The sequence below is a fragment of the Theobroma cacao genome, chromosome 5 (genome assembly GCF_053813885.1).
Source record: "Theobroma cacao isolate CCN51 chromosome 5, ASM5381388v1, whole genome shotgun sequence".
NCBI classification, from domain to species: domain Eukaryota; kingdom Viridiplantae; phylum Streptophyta; class Magnoliopsida; order Malvales; family Malvaceae; genus Theobroma; species Theobroma cacao.
In genome coordinates this window covers 29911712-29927515 of record NC_142643.1, presented here as the reverse complement: position 1 = coordinate 29927515, position 15804 = coordinate 29911712, and the positions used below count along the sequence as shown (strand labels likewise).

The 15804-nt window shown below is 33.2% G+C and overlaps 1 protein-coding gene across 4 annotated transcripts; it reads right to left on the bottom strand.

The window, feature by feature from the left end:
• Positions 1 to 268: 268 nt before the first annotated feature.
• Positions 269 to 15550, bottom strand: HEXO3 (beta-hexosaminidase 3). Of its 4 annotated transcripts, none has more exons than XR_016026410.1 (15): positions 15095 to 15550; positions 14652 to 14726; positions 13956 to 13991; positions 13742 to 13853; positions 13505 to 13555; positions 13348 to 13418; positions 13081 to 13211; positions 12920 to 12985; positions 10909 to 11009; positions 10726 to 10785; positions 7257 to 7290; positions 4633 to 4731; positions 4503 to 4562; positions 1754 to 2017; positions 269 to 834 (listed from the first exon to the last, which is right to left on the bottom strand). XR_016026410.1 is itself a non-coding variant. In XM_088806774.1 (15 exons), the coding sequence occupies exons 1-15, from the start codon at positions 15458 to 15460 to the stop codon at positions 668 to 670; spliced, it is 1680 nt and encodes a 559-aa protein (XP_088662900.1). In that variant the 5' UTR covers positions 15461 to 15547; the 3' UTR covers positions 269 to 667. The 4 variants fall into 4 exon arrangements, 3 of the variants coding, with proteins under 3 accessions (XP_088662900.1, XP_017977315.2, XP_088662901.1); XM_088806774.1 differs by having other exon boundaries at positions 1754 to 2004; positions 15095 to 15547; XM_088806775.1 differs by having other exon boundaries at positions 779 to 913; positions 1754 to 2004.
• Positions 15551 to 15804: the final 254 nt, after the last annotated feature.

Below are 15804 nucleotides of genomic sequence, written 5' to 3'. Positions count from 1 at the left end.
TCTATTTCTACTTACTTGATGGGAACAGTAAAGTAAAAATAAAAATTTCATCCAATAATGATTTAAGGATTACTCGAGATTAGCATCATAAATCAAGTGAAAACAACTCAAAACATGATAAAGAACTAAAAATATGTATGTTCTTTCATATTACTAGGGAGATAGAATTTGGGTCCCACATGCATTTAGGAGGTAAACCACCCATGTTTTGATAACCTAATCTCTTTCCCACTCACGTAATAAGTGTGCCACAATTGTAACATGATACTTAGGAAAAATCTCGTATTTTTAACCATCTCCATTAACACCGTATTTACGTCACATGAGTACATATAAAATAACAAATGACATTTAAATAAATAATAATTAATCAATTCTTAAATTATATATATATTTTTACAAGGTCGTGGCATTCGACGGTTTGATCTTTTTTGCCTTTATCATGAGCCCTAGAGATTCAAACTCTGCTTTATTAGAGATCATCACCCGGTGCATTCTTTCCCTCCTTGCATATTGGAAAATGAGACTTGCATTGATAGAATTATCTGACCTTTTACCAGAAGCATCCCCTATTGGCTATTATTGTAAGGGAGACAGAAATGGGAGTTATTCCAGTCCAATGCCTAATTAACAACCAGGAATCAGTTGAAACAAGTGATTCAGCAAATTATTGCACATAGCAAGAACCTGGACCTTCAGGGGCAGCACGGCCTTGTCCGGCTAATGGAGCAGCTGCAACTCCTCTTTGATTCAGTAAACACCTGAAGTGTGCCAACCTTCCTGTTACTTGCCTTGGATCCTTTGCCAGCTCGTCATAGGGTGTCCACAGCCGCTCTTCAATTTCGATAGGGAAAGGAAGAATGTGGTTAGGGGGATGAAAATCAAGACAATACTTCAGTTTCGGTTTAGGTTTCTGAATTTTCAATAGAATTTAAAACTAAAGTTAATAAGGAGTCTCTATGCCATGTTACTAAGGGCATTCTTTCAAAAAATAAAGCATAATTTCATCCCGTATTAAACAATAAAATTTAAAGGTGCTTCTAACCAGAAATAATTTCTGATAATAAAGCACTAATTACAATTACCTTTAAGCACAACAGAGACAAAAGCCAGTGAAATTAACTTCATATGCAGACATAACAAGCAACATAGGACGATGACTCTACTAAAATGGATTCAGCCCCACCATATATTCCCACCCATGACTCCTACAGCCTATTTAACTGTCCAGAAGTCGTTGAAATTGGTTGCTTGGAAGCTTATGACATAAATCACATCCCCAAACCATTTTAAATATTTTCTATTTTTTCAGAATTTCAAACAACTCATGGCAGCATTTTTAGTCATAATTTAAAAAACAAAGAGTGCATGTTAAAAATTGCACTAGCTATATAGGGGTAAAAAGAAGAGAACAGAAGGATGGAAAGACCTATCATACTTGGCAGTTACTTTCCTGCGTAAACCTTAATGTACTGGTAGTTGTTCATTTTCCTGTAGTCTAAACAACAAGTATTTCCCCAATCTAATAAAATTCATCCTGTTCATGGAATAAGAAAGAAAGTATGTAAAATGTTTTTCAAAAACATTTTTTCCCTCTGAGAACTGAAGATACTCAATATTGCATAGGGGAGCTCCAGGTGCTGACCTAATAATTCCACCTTAGAATGGTGGAATCTAGGGTATTTGTATTTCTTGTATAGCAAGAACAACATAGTATGCAAGAAATCTAATGTTAAGATATTATATTAAATACCTGCAGCTGCTGCAGCACGTGGCCATATGGTTTGTTCAATATCGGAACCATCAATGCGTTCACCCCACATGCATACCTCCCCTCCAATAACTAATTTCTGTTGCTTCAAGTTTGTAATATTTGTGAGAGGCTCATTTGCATAGAATTCTTGCCATGTAGTGTCCAAGTGGTCCAAGTACCATTTGTCCTGGTTGCTTACAATGCACCTTAACCCAGATGCAACCACTTGTTGAGCAACACCACCACCAAGCCTGCCAAAGAAACCTTAAGCAAAAGTTTAACCCACCTGAAATCTTCGATCAAGCAATATATATTACAGCATTGACATGCCATCACTCCAAGTAAATTATATGCAGTATAAACAAGGAATCTAAAATTTTAAATGTTTCTAAAGTTAGACTGGACAAATAACCATTTGGGAGACCATTTCTAGATCCAATAGGTTTGACAAGAACATTGAGAGTAATGCTTTTTTAGCTCGAATGTTTTAACTGTTCTTTAAAAATTGAATGAGGTAAGAGTTCACACCTTACAACTTATAAAATTTCTAAAAAGCAGTTTAAATTTGATTTTTGTAAATCAAACCAATCCAGTCCGGTTCAACCTTTTACAGATTTTTGACCATATATAAGGTGATGGTTGTGTTCCAAACAGAACAAGCAATTGATCCCAATTCAACTGATAGAACCAGCTCGTCCAATCTGTTTTTTAAACAACTGCTGTATAAGAATGCAAAATATAATGCATGCACAAAGGCTCCACCTTTTACTAGACCCTTTTTAATGTCAATGGATGGGGGTACAACTAAAAATTAAGTTATCTAGTAGTACCCTGTCCTAGGAACAAGATGACATAGGTATTAACATGTTAAAAAGCTAACAATAAAAATGATTGTTTAGCTCAAGTTTTAATTGTTTTATAACAATTAAGAGGATCATAGTTCAAATGACCCAACTTCCAAAAAAATTTTAGAAGTAAAATTGTAATCAAATTTGATTTTTATAAATTAAAACCAGTCCGTTAATTTGACCATGCCAATTCCAACAGGCCCTTGACCTAATCTAGTCGGCAGGTGTGCTTTGAACTGGATAAGTAACTGATTCCTGATGAACCAGTTGATACAATCCATAGTTTTAAACAGTTGCTGGAAATAATGAAAATAAAATGCACGCAGAAAGGCTTTTTAATTTTATTGTTATTATTATTTTTCTTTTTTTTTTTGTTAAGAAGAAAATGCACATGCACAGAAGCTTCAACTACCATCTACCAGACCCTTTTTAACAATCACTAGAGGGCACAAATAAGAATTGAGGCTTCCAGTACCATCCTGCCCCAAGAAACAAGTCATGGCTCAAAAAACATGCCCATGCTTTGCTCAGTCTACAAGATACCCTACATGCAATTGCACATGAATCATATTACACAAGCAACATTACTAACTTCTAATAACTTTTTGTATTTGGAAAACAATATTTCAACTTTATTAATTTTAAATGAAATTTTAAAACCATAAAAGTAGGAGTGTCAGCAAATTGAGCTACTCATGAGCTATTCAAGCTCAATTTGATGAATACTTGAGTTTGATTTGTTCACTATCAAGCCAAGCTCAAGCTGGTACCACTGAAGTAATAGCTCAAGCCAAATTCGAGCACAATATACAACTCATGTGACTTGCAAAACTCATCAAGTTTTCATGTTTTTTAATATGCACTCCATTTTAAATTAAATGTCTACTTTACTATTTTAGGATATTTCAAAATAATATCCATTTTTCAAAATGAAAAACACTTTTCCAATGCTTCCCTTCTTTGAATACTAATTCCAGGTGATCCCCTCTAACGTTTACAACTTTTAAGGACAAAAGCGGCAAAGTAAAGAACATGTTTTATTCCTAAAATTTTGTGCCATTTGAAAAGTGGATATTCAATTTGAAATAGGAAGAGTATTATCTATGTATAGATAAAATATGATATTACTTATTAAATTTTAACTTTTTTTGTGTTTTGAATTTAAACTTGAGCCCTAGTCAAGTTTTAAGTTTCTTACTTTACGTTAATGATAGTCAAGACTAATGGAGTTGAGTCTAAGTAGCTCAATCAGTAATTGAGTCGAACTCGAGGGAAAAAATTATAACTTGATCAAGATTGAGCCGAGCTCAAGCTTGGCATTGTAACGACTTGGCTCAACTCAATTACATCCCCACATAAAAGTGTAGTAAGACATACTTATTGTAATTCATACACATTTGTTGTTGGTGGTGCACAAGATTTTATCAATTAAACTGTTAATGCTATTTTTCCTACATGGTATTATTAGATAATAGAAAATTTTTAACACCGTTAACAATTGTCAATTGGAAAGTACAAAGACTCAATTTTTACAAATTATTATACAGGGGCTCAATTTTTACAAATTATTGTACAGGGATTAAATCCACCACTTTGATAGAGTATATGGACTAATTGCATAATTTTACCCTTATAAAATGATAAATTCCATTTGGTAGATTTAAGTTGCAATATGGTATTCTGTCTTCAAAAACTTCTCAACTTAAAACTACTTTTATATACAGTATAGAACTATAGAGTACTTCTCTGCAACGAAGGGGAAGAAAAACAGACAACATGCTTTGAATTCTTTTTTTTTTTTGAAAAAAGCTCTCTTTGCAAAAAGAAGCCGCACCAGGTCTATAGAATGACATAATGCATAAAAAATTCTCCAGGTTTGAGTTATAAAGAGTATGACATACCAATTGTGAACCACAGTCTTCCTGCTCAATTTATTGCCAAAGTTGTTGAAGGTCTCCTCCCTGTTATATTCTATACGTGAATAGGATGTAAAAAATTGTTGTCTGACTAAATAGTCTAGAGGATGAATACCAGTTAACAATTTCATATCCATGGGACAAAGCTAAATTTTGTGCTCGCAAGACAAAGTACTGATATGCTTGAGATTCATTCATACCATTCTTTTTTAACCTGCAAACCAACCAGCAAAGAGAGTAAGAGGCCTTCTAGATGATATAGATTTTGGGAACACAATAAATATCATGCCACGATGAATCATATGGAATTAAATAAAAGAAGTTAAGAAGTATGACGTTCATGTAGTAATTACAACAACAACAACAGAACAAGTATGAAGTAATTTAAGCAATGGCAGCTTTAGGTGGTACTGAATGCATCAAAGGAACGCAAAGGAAATTGATGAAATAGATAATGTTATAACAACAACAAACTAAGACTCTTCCCACGAGTTGAGGTAGGCTAAAATAATGTTACATCAAAAACTACTAAAAGATATGGACAGAAAACCTTCTCTTTCAACCATTCAATGGCATCACAAATTTTCCTAGGTGGACAATCTGAGAACAACAATAAGCAAGATAAATCTTTGAAAAAGAACAGTAGTAACATCTAATATAAATATATATATAAGACAAAACTTTTTGGCAAAAACAAAAAGTGTTATGTGCATGCCCTACCTTTCTGACATGAAAATAGCTTGAATATGTGCTATATGTCCTCTCATTAGCGAATTTGATTTAACTTGATACATATTAAATAAAAATAAAATATTCCAACTAAATTAGTTATATTTATTCCGTTTTAAATCTTCAATATTCTTACCGTGTACACTTATTTTGACTACTATATATAGGACTCCACTATGTGGGTTAGAATATGGGTTTGAAGGTATGCTTCACTATTTTTTCTGCATTTTATTTCTCTTTTTTTTTTTTTGTTTCTGTGAATAAATATTTGCTCCATTTATTTGTTTCATAAAGCATTCCATTTGGCTTTATTTGTACTACTGTTACATTTAGATTTGCTGTGAGTTTTGTTTTTTCATTTGGTTTATGCTCTTTTTCCATTTAGCTGTGCTGGATATTAGTTATGCTTAGGTCCAAAAGAGTGTGACCTCAATACATTTTTTTTTATGCTCTTATTCAAATATTTTTTTTATTTGATCAATTTCTTTGTTTCTTCGTTGGTCAACTACTTTTTAATTGTGTTTAAGGTTACTTATCAATAAAAAATTTGTGTTTAAGGTTGATTAATTAATTTTTTTCTAATATTTGTGTTTAATTCAATTGTTTAATGTTTACTTTTCAAGTTTTTATCTTTTCTATTAGTTTCATCAACATATTTGTCAAATTATTATGTATTATATTAATCTTGACAATAAAGTTTCTTTTTCAATTATGAACTATAAACTATGAGCTAAAGGTGTCCATGGGCCGAGCTACTCACCTAGGCCTGCAGGCCAAGCCAGCCCAACTTGACTGTTTTATTTTATTAATAAATATTAAATTTTTGTTTGAAAAGGGAGACCCAACATGACACATGGACATTTTCAAACTATAAATTATAAACTATGAATAAAGGTGTTTATGAGCTGAACTGCTCATCAAGCCCATGAGCAGGCCCAACCCGACCCAACACGAGTATATAATTATATTAATAAGTATTATATTTTTCTATAATTTTAATTATAAAAATATTTTAGAATATTAAAATAATAATATAACATAATGTTTTATTCATTAATAATAAAGTAGTATATAAATGGACGAGTCAGACCAACCTTGGGCTTGATACTTGAAAAGCGAGGCTTGATTGATGGACACCTCTAATATGGACTACGTTAGCTATTAAACTAAAATACTACATGAAAATTAATTATGGTTTGTTATGAAAAAAATATTTAAAAAAGTATTTACAAAAATGTTTCTACTTTTCAAGTTTTTAGTCTTTTATGTTAGCTCATCAAGTTTTTCTCCATTTTGTTTTGAAAAGAAATTAATTTACATTTTTATCTTTCATCTTCACATCTAAATTAATTTTTGGTTTTATTTTCACATGATGGCACATATACTTTAAAAAAAAAATTTGAACAAACTTGAACAAAGCTTACTTTCAAGTGTCATTATCAACTTGAACCAAAATATACTTTTAAAAGACTTAATCAACATTGAACTAGTTTTTCCAAAACCCTAAACCCCAATTTTTTGCGAAAGAAATGGTTTCAAAATTTTCAATTGAAGAAATGCAAAAGATGCATGAAAACTTATCAAAACCCAACGAAAATCACATGGAATGTTCTTCTCAATGAAAACCAAGAAGAGTATGAGACCTAATGGAACCAAGTTTATGTTAATTTAAAAGAATCGATTGTTGAAAAAAGTTTGAGATTCATGACATTTACTTGATTTTATAAATAATAAATAAGATAAAAGTTACATATTTATCTTCAGTGTCAATTTTTTCACTTACTTAATTGAGATATACCAAATTGAAAAAAAAAATTGAGATATATAAATTATGGTTTCTTTATAAATTTGATAACTTATATTCTAAATGAAATTATTGATATATATATTTGAATGTTCATGCATCGCACCGGTTTAAAACTAGTTTCCATAAAGTTTGTAATGCAGAATAAACAAAAAATCAGAATAAATAGTCATTTTCATTCAATTGTGCAATATTAAACTTCTTACCATTTGCTTATATGAGGAGTTGTGGTCCAACAACCTGAAATTAGAAATACAAGTGGTCCGATCAATAAACTATTAACCTGAAATTGTTAAGATATAAATGTAAAATGACAAACTTAAAATTATATAAAACATATTGTGAAGAATAATGTTTAGAAAATGATGAATAAGTCCATAAGATATGTGCCTCTTGCCCTCTTTCATAAGCTATGTTCTGGAGACAACTTGTTTGATATTGATATGATGAACCAGAGACCATTCTATGAAGACGAGAGTGCTAGCAACAATTTTTTACCTCTTAAGAGGTTACCTTAGAGCTTAGTCTAGAGAGAGTTTAGAATTTCAGTTAATTGTCATGTTACTCAATAGAGGTCTAGGTGATAAAGCCGTTGAAGTTAATATATTTTGCATAAGAATTATAATAGGGTAAAATACGCTGACCTACCCAAGTTTTGACCGTAATTACATGCAAGTCCATTAATATTCAAAATGGACAGTCCACCCCAAACGTGTAAACAGCGTTAATGGGTAAAAGTGAAATGTCTAAAATACCCCCCTTCTTTTTTTTTCCTTTTTCACTATATTTTTTATTCTTAAGCCAGCCAACAGTGCTCACTTACACCAGTCAGCCACCTTGCCGCAGGATCAAGCTGTGGAATGCCAGATCCAGCTATATCTCCCCAGTTCACACTCCCTTAGGGGAGTGCGATCTTGGATCTGGCCGTGCTCCCCTCTCCCCCGATCGGCACTCCCATAAGGGAGGGGAAGTGTGGCTACAGCCTGAGAGATGCTCCCCTAGGGGAGGGGGAGCATTGAGATTGCGCTCCACCAAAGGAGTGTGATCTGCGGATATTTGGTTGGGTCTGGCATTCCACGGCCAAATCCGACCATTGGGTGACCGGCGGCATAAGGGAAAGCCGCTGACTTGCCTAAGAGAAAGGAAGGGTAGGGTAGAGAGATTTTTTTTTTTTGAAAAAAAAAAGAAAAATTAGTTTATATACTTTGGTAATTTTTAAAATTAATGAAGAGAAAAATTGTCCTCAAAATATTTCCCCATCATTAAATTAACGGAAACATCAACAGTTGACTAACAGCAAGACTTATGTGTCTAGCAAAAACATTCTTTTGGGGAGGACTGTCCATTTTTAATACTAATGAACCTGCGTGTAATTATGGTCAAAAACTTAAGGAGGTCAATGTAGTTTATCCGCTATAATATGTTCTAATTATGAAATACTCACTGTATCAAAGCATTGCTCCTAAACGATTCTTAGTCAATACTTTATCAAGACATAGCAATAATATAACCTAAGAAATTAGCATATATTATGTCTCTTACTTATGAAGTAAACAATTAATTTCATAGGTTGAAGTATTGAGATATTTGAAACTAATATAAGGATGCTTGTTACAATAATAAGTTCATTGAACATGACCCACTATGAGAATTCTATTTGATATATCACTCAAGTGTTTATGAAAACATTATCATGTGTTAGTTTTGAAAGTAATCCTTAGACTTAAAATTTTCAAGTTATCTTATGTGGGGATTAATATTTTGTGATATTAACCTAGGTAGTCCTAACCAAGGATATACAATAGAGTATACATTAAGTATAACATGAACCATATGAAAATATATAAATGATAGATACAAGATATATCAGCCAACGTGATTTAAGAGAGATATCCCATTGACTCTTAACATGACTTAGCTCAATCAAATCTTTGGCCAAAATTGAATTAAGATTCGAAAATGAGTTTTTAATATCATTAATGAGTTAAAAAGATTGCAAGATCTAGAATGATAAAGACAGACATAGAGTAGACACTAAATTGTGCTCTATATCTTATCAAGGTATTAGATGAAAAGTGATTAAAATACATTGATAAACTGAGTACTGAAGGATTTAGTCAAACCTCTTTTGACTCTTCTAAATATTTACATAGTCATGGCATATTCTAGATGTTAATCTTGACTTATAAATATGAATTAATCAATTACCGAATGGATGAAAAATGCAATATGATTGATTCACCTATCCCTTATCAAACTAATTATAATGCATATTTATTGCCACCATATGCAAAACCTAATGGGTCACAGATTAAGGATTTTAATGTAAAAATATAAAATTGGGAATTAAGTTGAACTTAATTGAAAAGAGGTATAATATAGACTTCAAGGATTTAATTGAATAAGTTCAATTTTGTCAAGGAAAAATGGGAATAGGATTAGCATATTTGCCTATGAATAAGATATTTATGCGGAATTTTAAGGCATTGCAATTGGCATACAAAACCCTAAGAAGCAATTGAGAATTGAGAGGTGAGATTTCAGCAGCCAAGCAACCCCTTATCCCTGGATATTGGTGGCTTCTAGTGTGATACCCTAGGCATCAATTTTGGTGTTGTATCCTTCAATATAGACGACTTCTCCTTTTCTTCCTCTTCCATTTTTGATTTTTGGTTTCCCTTGGGAAGTGAGAAACCTGGTTAGCCTCATCCTAACTAGCACTAAATTTAGCAGCAAAAGCAAACCCCTAACCACCATTGGTATTATTCTATTTGAAGTATGTGTAGATCACCATTAGAAGCTAGACGCTTGGACAACTTAAGGTTTGCAACAACTTAACTCTGTGGGGAGAAGTTTTCAACATCTTTTTTGAATTGCCTATTGATTTCAACATTGAAGGCTTTAAAGTAAAAATTTCTGCCAACTAGTTAGGATTTATTTATATTAAACAACTATTGTTGATCTTGCTTGAGGGAAAAATTTTAAATATCCGCTACACTTGATACTGATTTGCACAGCTTATCCCAACACTAGGAAGTCAAAATCTATCAACATACATAATATAGAGGCTAGGTTCCTTACAAAGTTGTCACTTAGGGAAACTATTCATGAGAATATAAAAACCCAAAATATCTAGAATGAAACCCTTTCCATTTTACCATCTTTGTTAATTTCTCATTTTCTTCACTTTTTTTCATTTTGGGGCCATTACCACAGCTTGGAACAAAGGGTCAACAGCTTTGGGCCAAACACAAGAACTTGAGAAAACATTATATTTTCGATGTCATATATTATCAGAGAATTTGGGGTATAAGGATCATGCAGCAGCTTTAGGTCACAGAATGTTCGTTTAGACTTTTAACATAAGCTTGACCAAAATACCTTTTCCATTCTGGTTGAACATTTAAAGCAATTGAAATGAGTTGATGTGAATTATGCTAATAGAAAGCAACAACTTCAAGAAATGCTAAGAACACAGTTTGAAGTATGCAACAAAATAAATCAAGAATATCTAAGTACTCCTATGAAAAGGTTACCTTCATCTACCTCAAAGATTTTTATGAAGAAAATAATTTTATCCCAAAAAAAGCCTCAAACCAAAAGTAATAATTAGCATGATTGACAATATCGATAATAACATCAGTAGGAATTATAAGATAGTATGATTTAACTTACTTGTATCAACTTCATCCCCTCCCAAGTGAACAAATTTAAATTTAAAGATCTTGCTGAAATCTGAAACAAAAATTCCAATGTCATTAGTTGAATTTCCTTTCATGTTGTTCTATATAAGAAAGAAAATATGCTGAGTCATTTCATAATAAAAGTAATGAATTGAGGGGAAAGTAGGGAGATCACCTGAAAGAATTCCATCTATTACTTTAAATGTAAATTCATTGCTGACATCAAGTGGCTGCTGACAGTCCTTAGACGGCCATAAAGAAGGATAACCAGTCCCCCTAAAGAATTAAAACCAAAGTTAATCCAAACAATATAAGAGAAGGCCAATATACAGCAAATAATTTTTGGACACACTCCATGACTTCCATCTTGCAATATCTGTATATTTGTGTTTGTTGCTTGCATCTATATTACAAGTATTTTTGAATATATTTAATATGCAAGAGCTACCATTTTATTATAACTTGGGTCATCGAAACCACATAGATAGTTGGGTTTGTTGAAAATATATTTTAGTATAATTTGGGTCATCAATCTTCATAATTAAATGGAACATTTGACAAAACTGATGGTGGTGCTGTGAGCAATTGCTGTTTAGTTTCAATTCTCTTGTAGTAATTGGCAAGAAAACCACATATTATTGCATGCAACTTTCTCTCAAATTGCTTGTCCTGGTCTTAGAATTTCCTTCTATGTTTAAGTTGTACCATGACTTTTTAATAAGATAATTGAAACTATTCTTATTTCTTCTAGAAGAGATGAAATGATGCACTTTTTAGTTATCTAGTGAAGGAAAAATGTGGTAAAACAAGCAGGATTCATCAACAATTCTCTCTACCCAAGATTAGGGAGTTGTTGAGTCTAGCTATCATGAGAACAACTGACAGCAAATGCAAAGCTGGAGAAGCTCAAAGAAGAAGTAGCCTCTAACTTCCATATACTAGCTAAAATAGAGAAGGAACAACCAATACCGCCACTAGCACATTGGATGTTCTGGGGATCTAAAGTTGCAAAATATCAGCTGCTGAAACTCCCAATTTACACCTAAATATGATCTTCAATTTTCCCACCTAAAAACCTTCCCTAATGTATAGTTAAATCCCCAGCCTTGATGTTTTGATTAACCATCAGAAACAAAATCAATTTTCCATAACTTTGATCATATCCCATCATTATCACTTCTGACAAAGGAGTAAACTACAAAAAAAAAAAAAAATGACCTTAATTTAGCTGAGCTTACTGCAAGTACATTTGGTTGTTGCTGCAAGTACTGTCAGCCAGCATTCATTCTTCAATAAAAAAGGAAAGATGTAACCCATAATCATTGCTAATTTTAAAGAAATTTCAAGATCATGCACTTTCTAGAAGTGTGCTTTTCACTAGTTCTTTTCACCTTCTTGGGGAAAGAAAGCATAGATGGGAAGTTGTGACATCAAAAAGTGTCAAGTTACCAGAATATTGCTACTAGTAGTTCAAGAACCATAGGACTACAATTAAAAACTATAGCAGTAAGTTATCAAGAATATTCTTCTCATTTGGCTTTTCCAAATATCCAACAATTATATGGCCTAAAATTCCCATGTAATTATTATTAAGATTTATCTAAGGGCTGTATATCTATCTATCTATCTTGCATTCTAAATAGCTGAAACTTACAAACTTACCTAGACCTTAATTCTCTTAGCTCAATTCTTCTCCTGCTTATGTAATAATTTCCATGTTCTTTACAACACATATTCTTTCAAATCCCACCCCTCCTTGTATCTGAGCCAGTATCAATAATCCTCGCACTATAGAAAACTCTCCTCTGCATTCTGCAAACCTAAAACTGTAAATTTATCCATTGCGCACAATTTTGTACCATGCATCCTCAATAAATTCTTCAGCATTCTCCACCTCAAGAGTACCTATGTTAAGGTAATCATAGTTAAATTACCAGCCTAAAGTCCTTGCTCAATTATCAGAAAGCTTAAGTTTTTACTTTTTGTAACTTTCATTCACTAAATAAGATATTAGAGCCTGATATCTCCATCATTTTAAAGAGCACTAATTAAAATTTCCAAACCTTTATGATAGGCACAAAAATTAGCATCTTCATATACTATAAAGTAATGCTTATTTGTGAAATAAAGCATATTTACTAGCAATAAGAAGAATATGCTTTAAAAATGGAGAAAGCCTATGCTACCATGAGAGAGCATGTCCTGGAACATCAATTTCAGCCAATACATTTATTCCTCTTTTTTGAGCAAAACTGCAAAGATTAAAAATAAACATATCAAAAAGAATCAAAGTTATCAGAGTAGTAATTATTATTTGAATCCTGTGAGAAAGAGGTAAATCACATGCCTCACAATTTCAGCAGCATCAGCCACTGAATATTGTTCTGAAGTTGAATAAGCACCATTCCACAATTTGGGATATGAAGGTATCTCCAAAGGAAAAGACTCTGTATCTACAATGTGCCAGTGCAATACATTCTGTGTGAAAGCAAGAAGCAGTTACTGCATTTAGGCTTAATATCATTCTGTTGTATTAAACAAATCTCCACTTGGTGAAAACAATCAGGAGGAGAAAAATATTCCAGTTGAAATTTGTTATTAATGCATTACATACCAGCTTTGCATAGGTCATGGAATCAATAACTTTCCTAATAACTGGCAATGGCAGATAGTGACGAGATGTATCTGCACATCAAAAAAGTCAAAACATTGTATTGAAACAGAAAACAGGATAAAAAAAAAAGACTTTTCTTGGTATAATTTTCTCAAACCCATGAAGATCGGCAGCTTAACTGCTATTCCATCTTTCATCTTGCTGGTTGCTGAAGATATAGAATTGCCAAAATGGGCAGTAAAACAATATATTTTAATTATAGCTAACAGCTAAAGCAAAATAACATAAATAAGCCCCTAATTATTTCAATGTAAGTCAAAAATAGATATCATAGTTTCAAAGGAAATCAAGACCATGAACCACTTAAACATGCTATAGAAGTGAAGCATCGCACCAATTAAGAGGCCTCGGTAAGAAAATCTTGGCTGATCAATGATAGTCCATGGGGACATGTGAACTTTAATGACCCTGCTTGTAAAGTTAAAATGGCATAATTGGCTGAATGTCTGCAACGTTGTATGACAAGCCACATATTTCTAAGAATTTTGAATTTACAATAAAGTCAAGAACAATGACAACGTAGCAACAAGAATTATACTAGCACTAACCTGAAGGCCATGTAAAGCACCATAAACCGTCGGCGCCTGCATTGTTTTGTAACAGGATTGAGTTGATTCTATAATTAGCGGTTAATTCAAATAAACTAGTGAATTTAAACAACCAATATTTTGGAATTTTGTCTAGCACACAACCTCATATCAAGCCTAACCTTTGGGTAGATACTTGTAATTTGCCTCTTGTGAAAGAGAAAAGAAAAGGTACTGGAAAGGCATAATCCTTCCGGAAAACACACCCATAAAGTTGGTGTATAAGGCTATGGTAAGTGATTTTATATGATGTGATGGAGTAGCAATCCATAAAATACTAATTTAAGAAAGGTCAATGAAAGTCCTCAGAATATCAAGTTAAAAGTCAACAATTACATTGCTCGGACGTAAATATAAAACTGGAGCCATTTCCTGACAGCTTAAAGATTTGTCAAATCGGTCACCCAACGATACTGACTTAACATAAATAATGAACGATTTGAAGGAAACAGAAGGAGGGGGTGATTCTGAAATTATTAAGTAGGTGTTTGTTGCAATGACTTATGACTTAAGTGGATGACACAAATGCACTTTGAGCACTTAGCTCAACCATATGTGATATAAGTGCATCCCTTCATCCAAGAGTTCCCAAAAATATAAACAATAAAATAAATAAATGAAAGAAAAGATGGCACAAATAGGATTGGTTAGGCCTACCACAAGATGGGCGTAAGCTGGCTTTTCTGGTGACGGGACCATCAATTTGTACGACTCATCAATGCCGTATTGTAGCTGCAACCAAAACCACAAAGGAATTACTCCAAATCAAATAAACATTAATCACCGTCTTAAATCAAAGGCTCCACCAATCGTAATAGTAACTTATAACTTCGTTATCAGCGTTTGCAGCATAAATCTTTGACCTGTGTCTTGTGTACAACACAACATTCTCAGACAAGGAAAGAACTTTAATTTGTATTCGAATATATGTCATCTCAAACCTTTTTCTTTTTAGTTTTAATTTTCTTTTGTCAACAGAAAGCACAAAAAAGAAATCCTAAAAATGGGTAATGGGTAAGGGGTGAAGTGATCATTTTTCTGGGAAAAAGGGGGTGAAGACAATAGAAATAGATAATAATAAAAGAGAGTGAAGGAGGAACCTGGTCCTTTGGAGAGCTAATAACTATACGCAAACCCTGGAGCAGAGGTTGATCATGCAATGCAGAAAAATTGGCATCAACAACATGATCCAGTTTGATGACAGCAAGCATTCTGTGGAATGCGTCTTTGAGTATCCCAGACGCATCCCCATAGCCGCTCCCCTCTGTGGAGAGCACGAAATCATTGCTCATGTAAAGATGGCCGCGGCCGTGACTCACCCACGCCGGCATTGGCCATATGTTCACCTCATCCTTCTCCACGCCCCCACGTTCGCTCCTCACCGGCAACGCATTGGCCAACACTACCGCCGCAGCCGCAGCAACAACAACAACAACAAAAAACGCTTCACTTGCCATTTTCCCCATTTGTCTCTGCAGAAGCAGACAATAGAAACAAATTGAAGTAATTATATCCTTGTTATTTGTGGCTTGCGAGTTGCAATTTATAAGACCCAAACCAACCGCTTGAGGGAGGGAGGCAACCAATATGTGTTATTGGCTGCCCACGGAATCACGAGAGAGATACGTTTCCCATTTTGCCCAATTCCTTTCACTTTCTGTCTTGTATTTATTTATTATTAATGCTTTCTAAGTAGGAAGGAGAAGGACCACCTTGGACCAAATATCATATCATATATAACTATAATCAGGAAAAAGAAAAGACAGAAAGTAATCCGTTGCACGCGACCGGTAAAGCATCTCCAGCGACT

What these genes read in the sequence shown, in the direction of transcription:
- HEXO3 (XM_088806774.1), bottom strand. Translation starts at nt 15,460, where the DNA reads ATGGGGAAAATGGCAAGTGAAGCGTTTTTTGTTGTTGTTGTTGTTGCT. An exon ending in ACTCCTCATATAAGCAAATG is followed by an intron (nt 4,732 to 7,256) that starts GTAAGAAGTTTA and finishes GTTGGTTTGCAG; the next exon opens with GTTAAAAAAGAATGGTATGA. An exon ending in GGATATGAAATTGTTAACTG is followed by an intron (nt 4,563 to 4,632) that starts GTATTCATCCTC and finishes AGAATATAACAG; the next exon opens with GGAGGAGACCTTCAACAACT.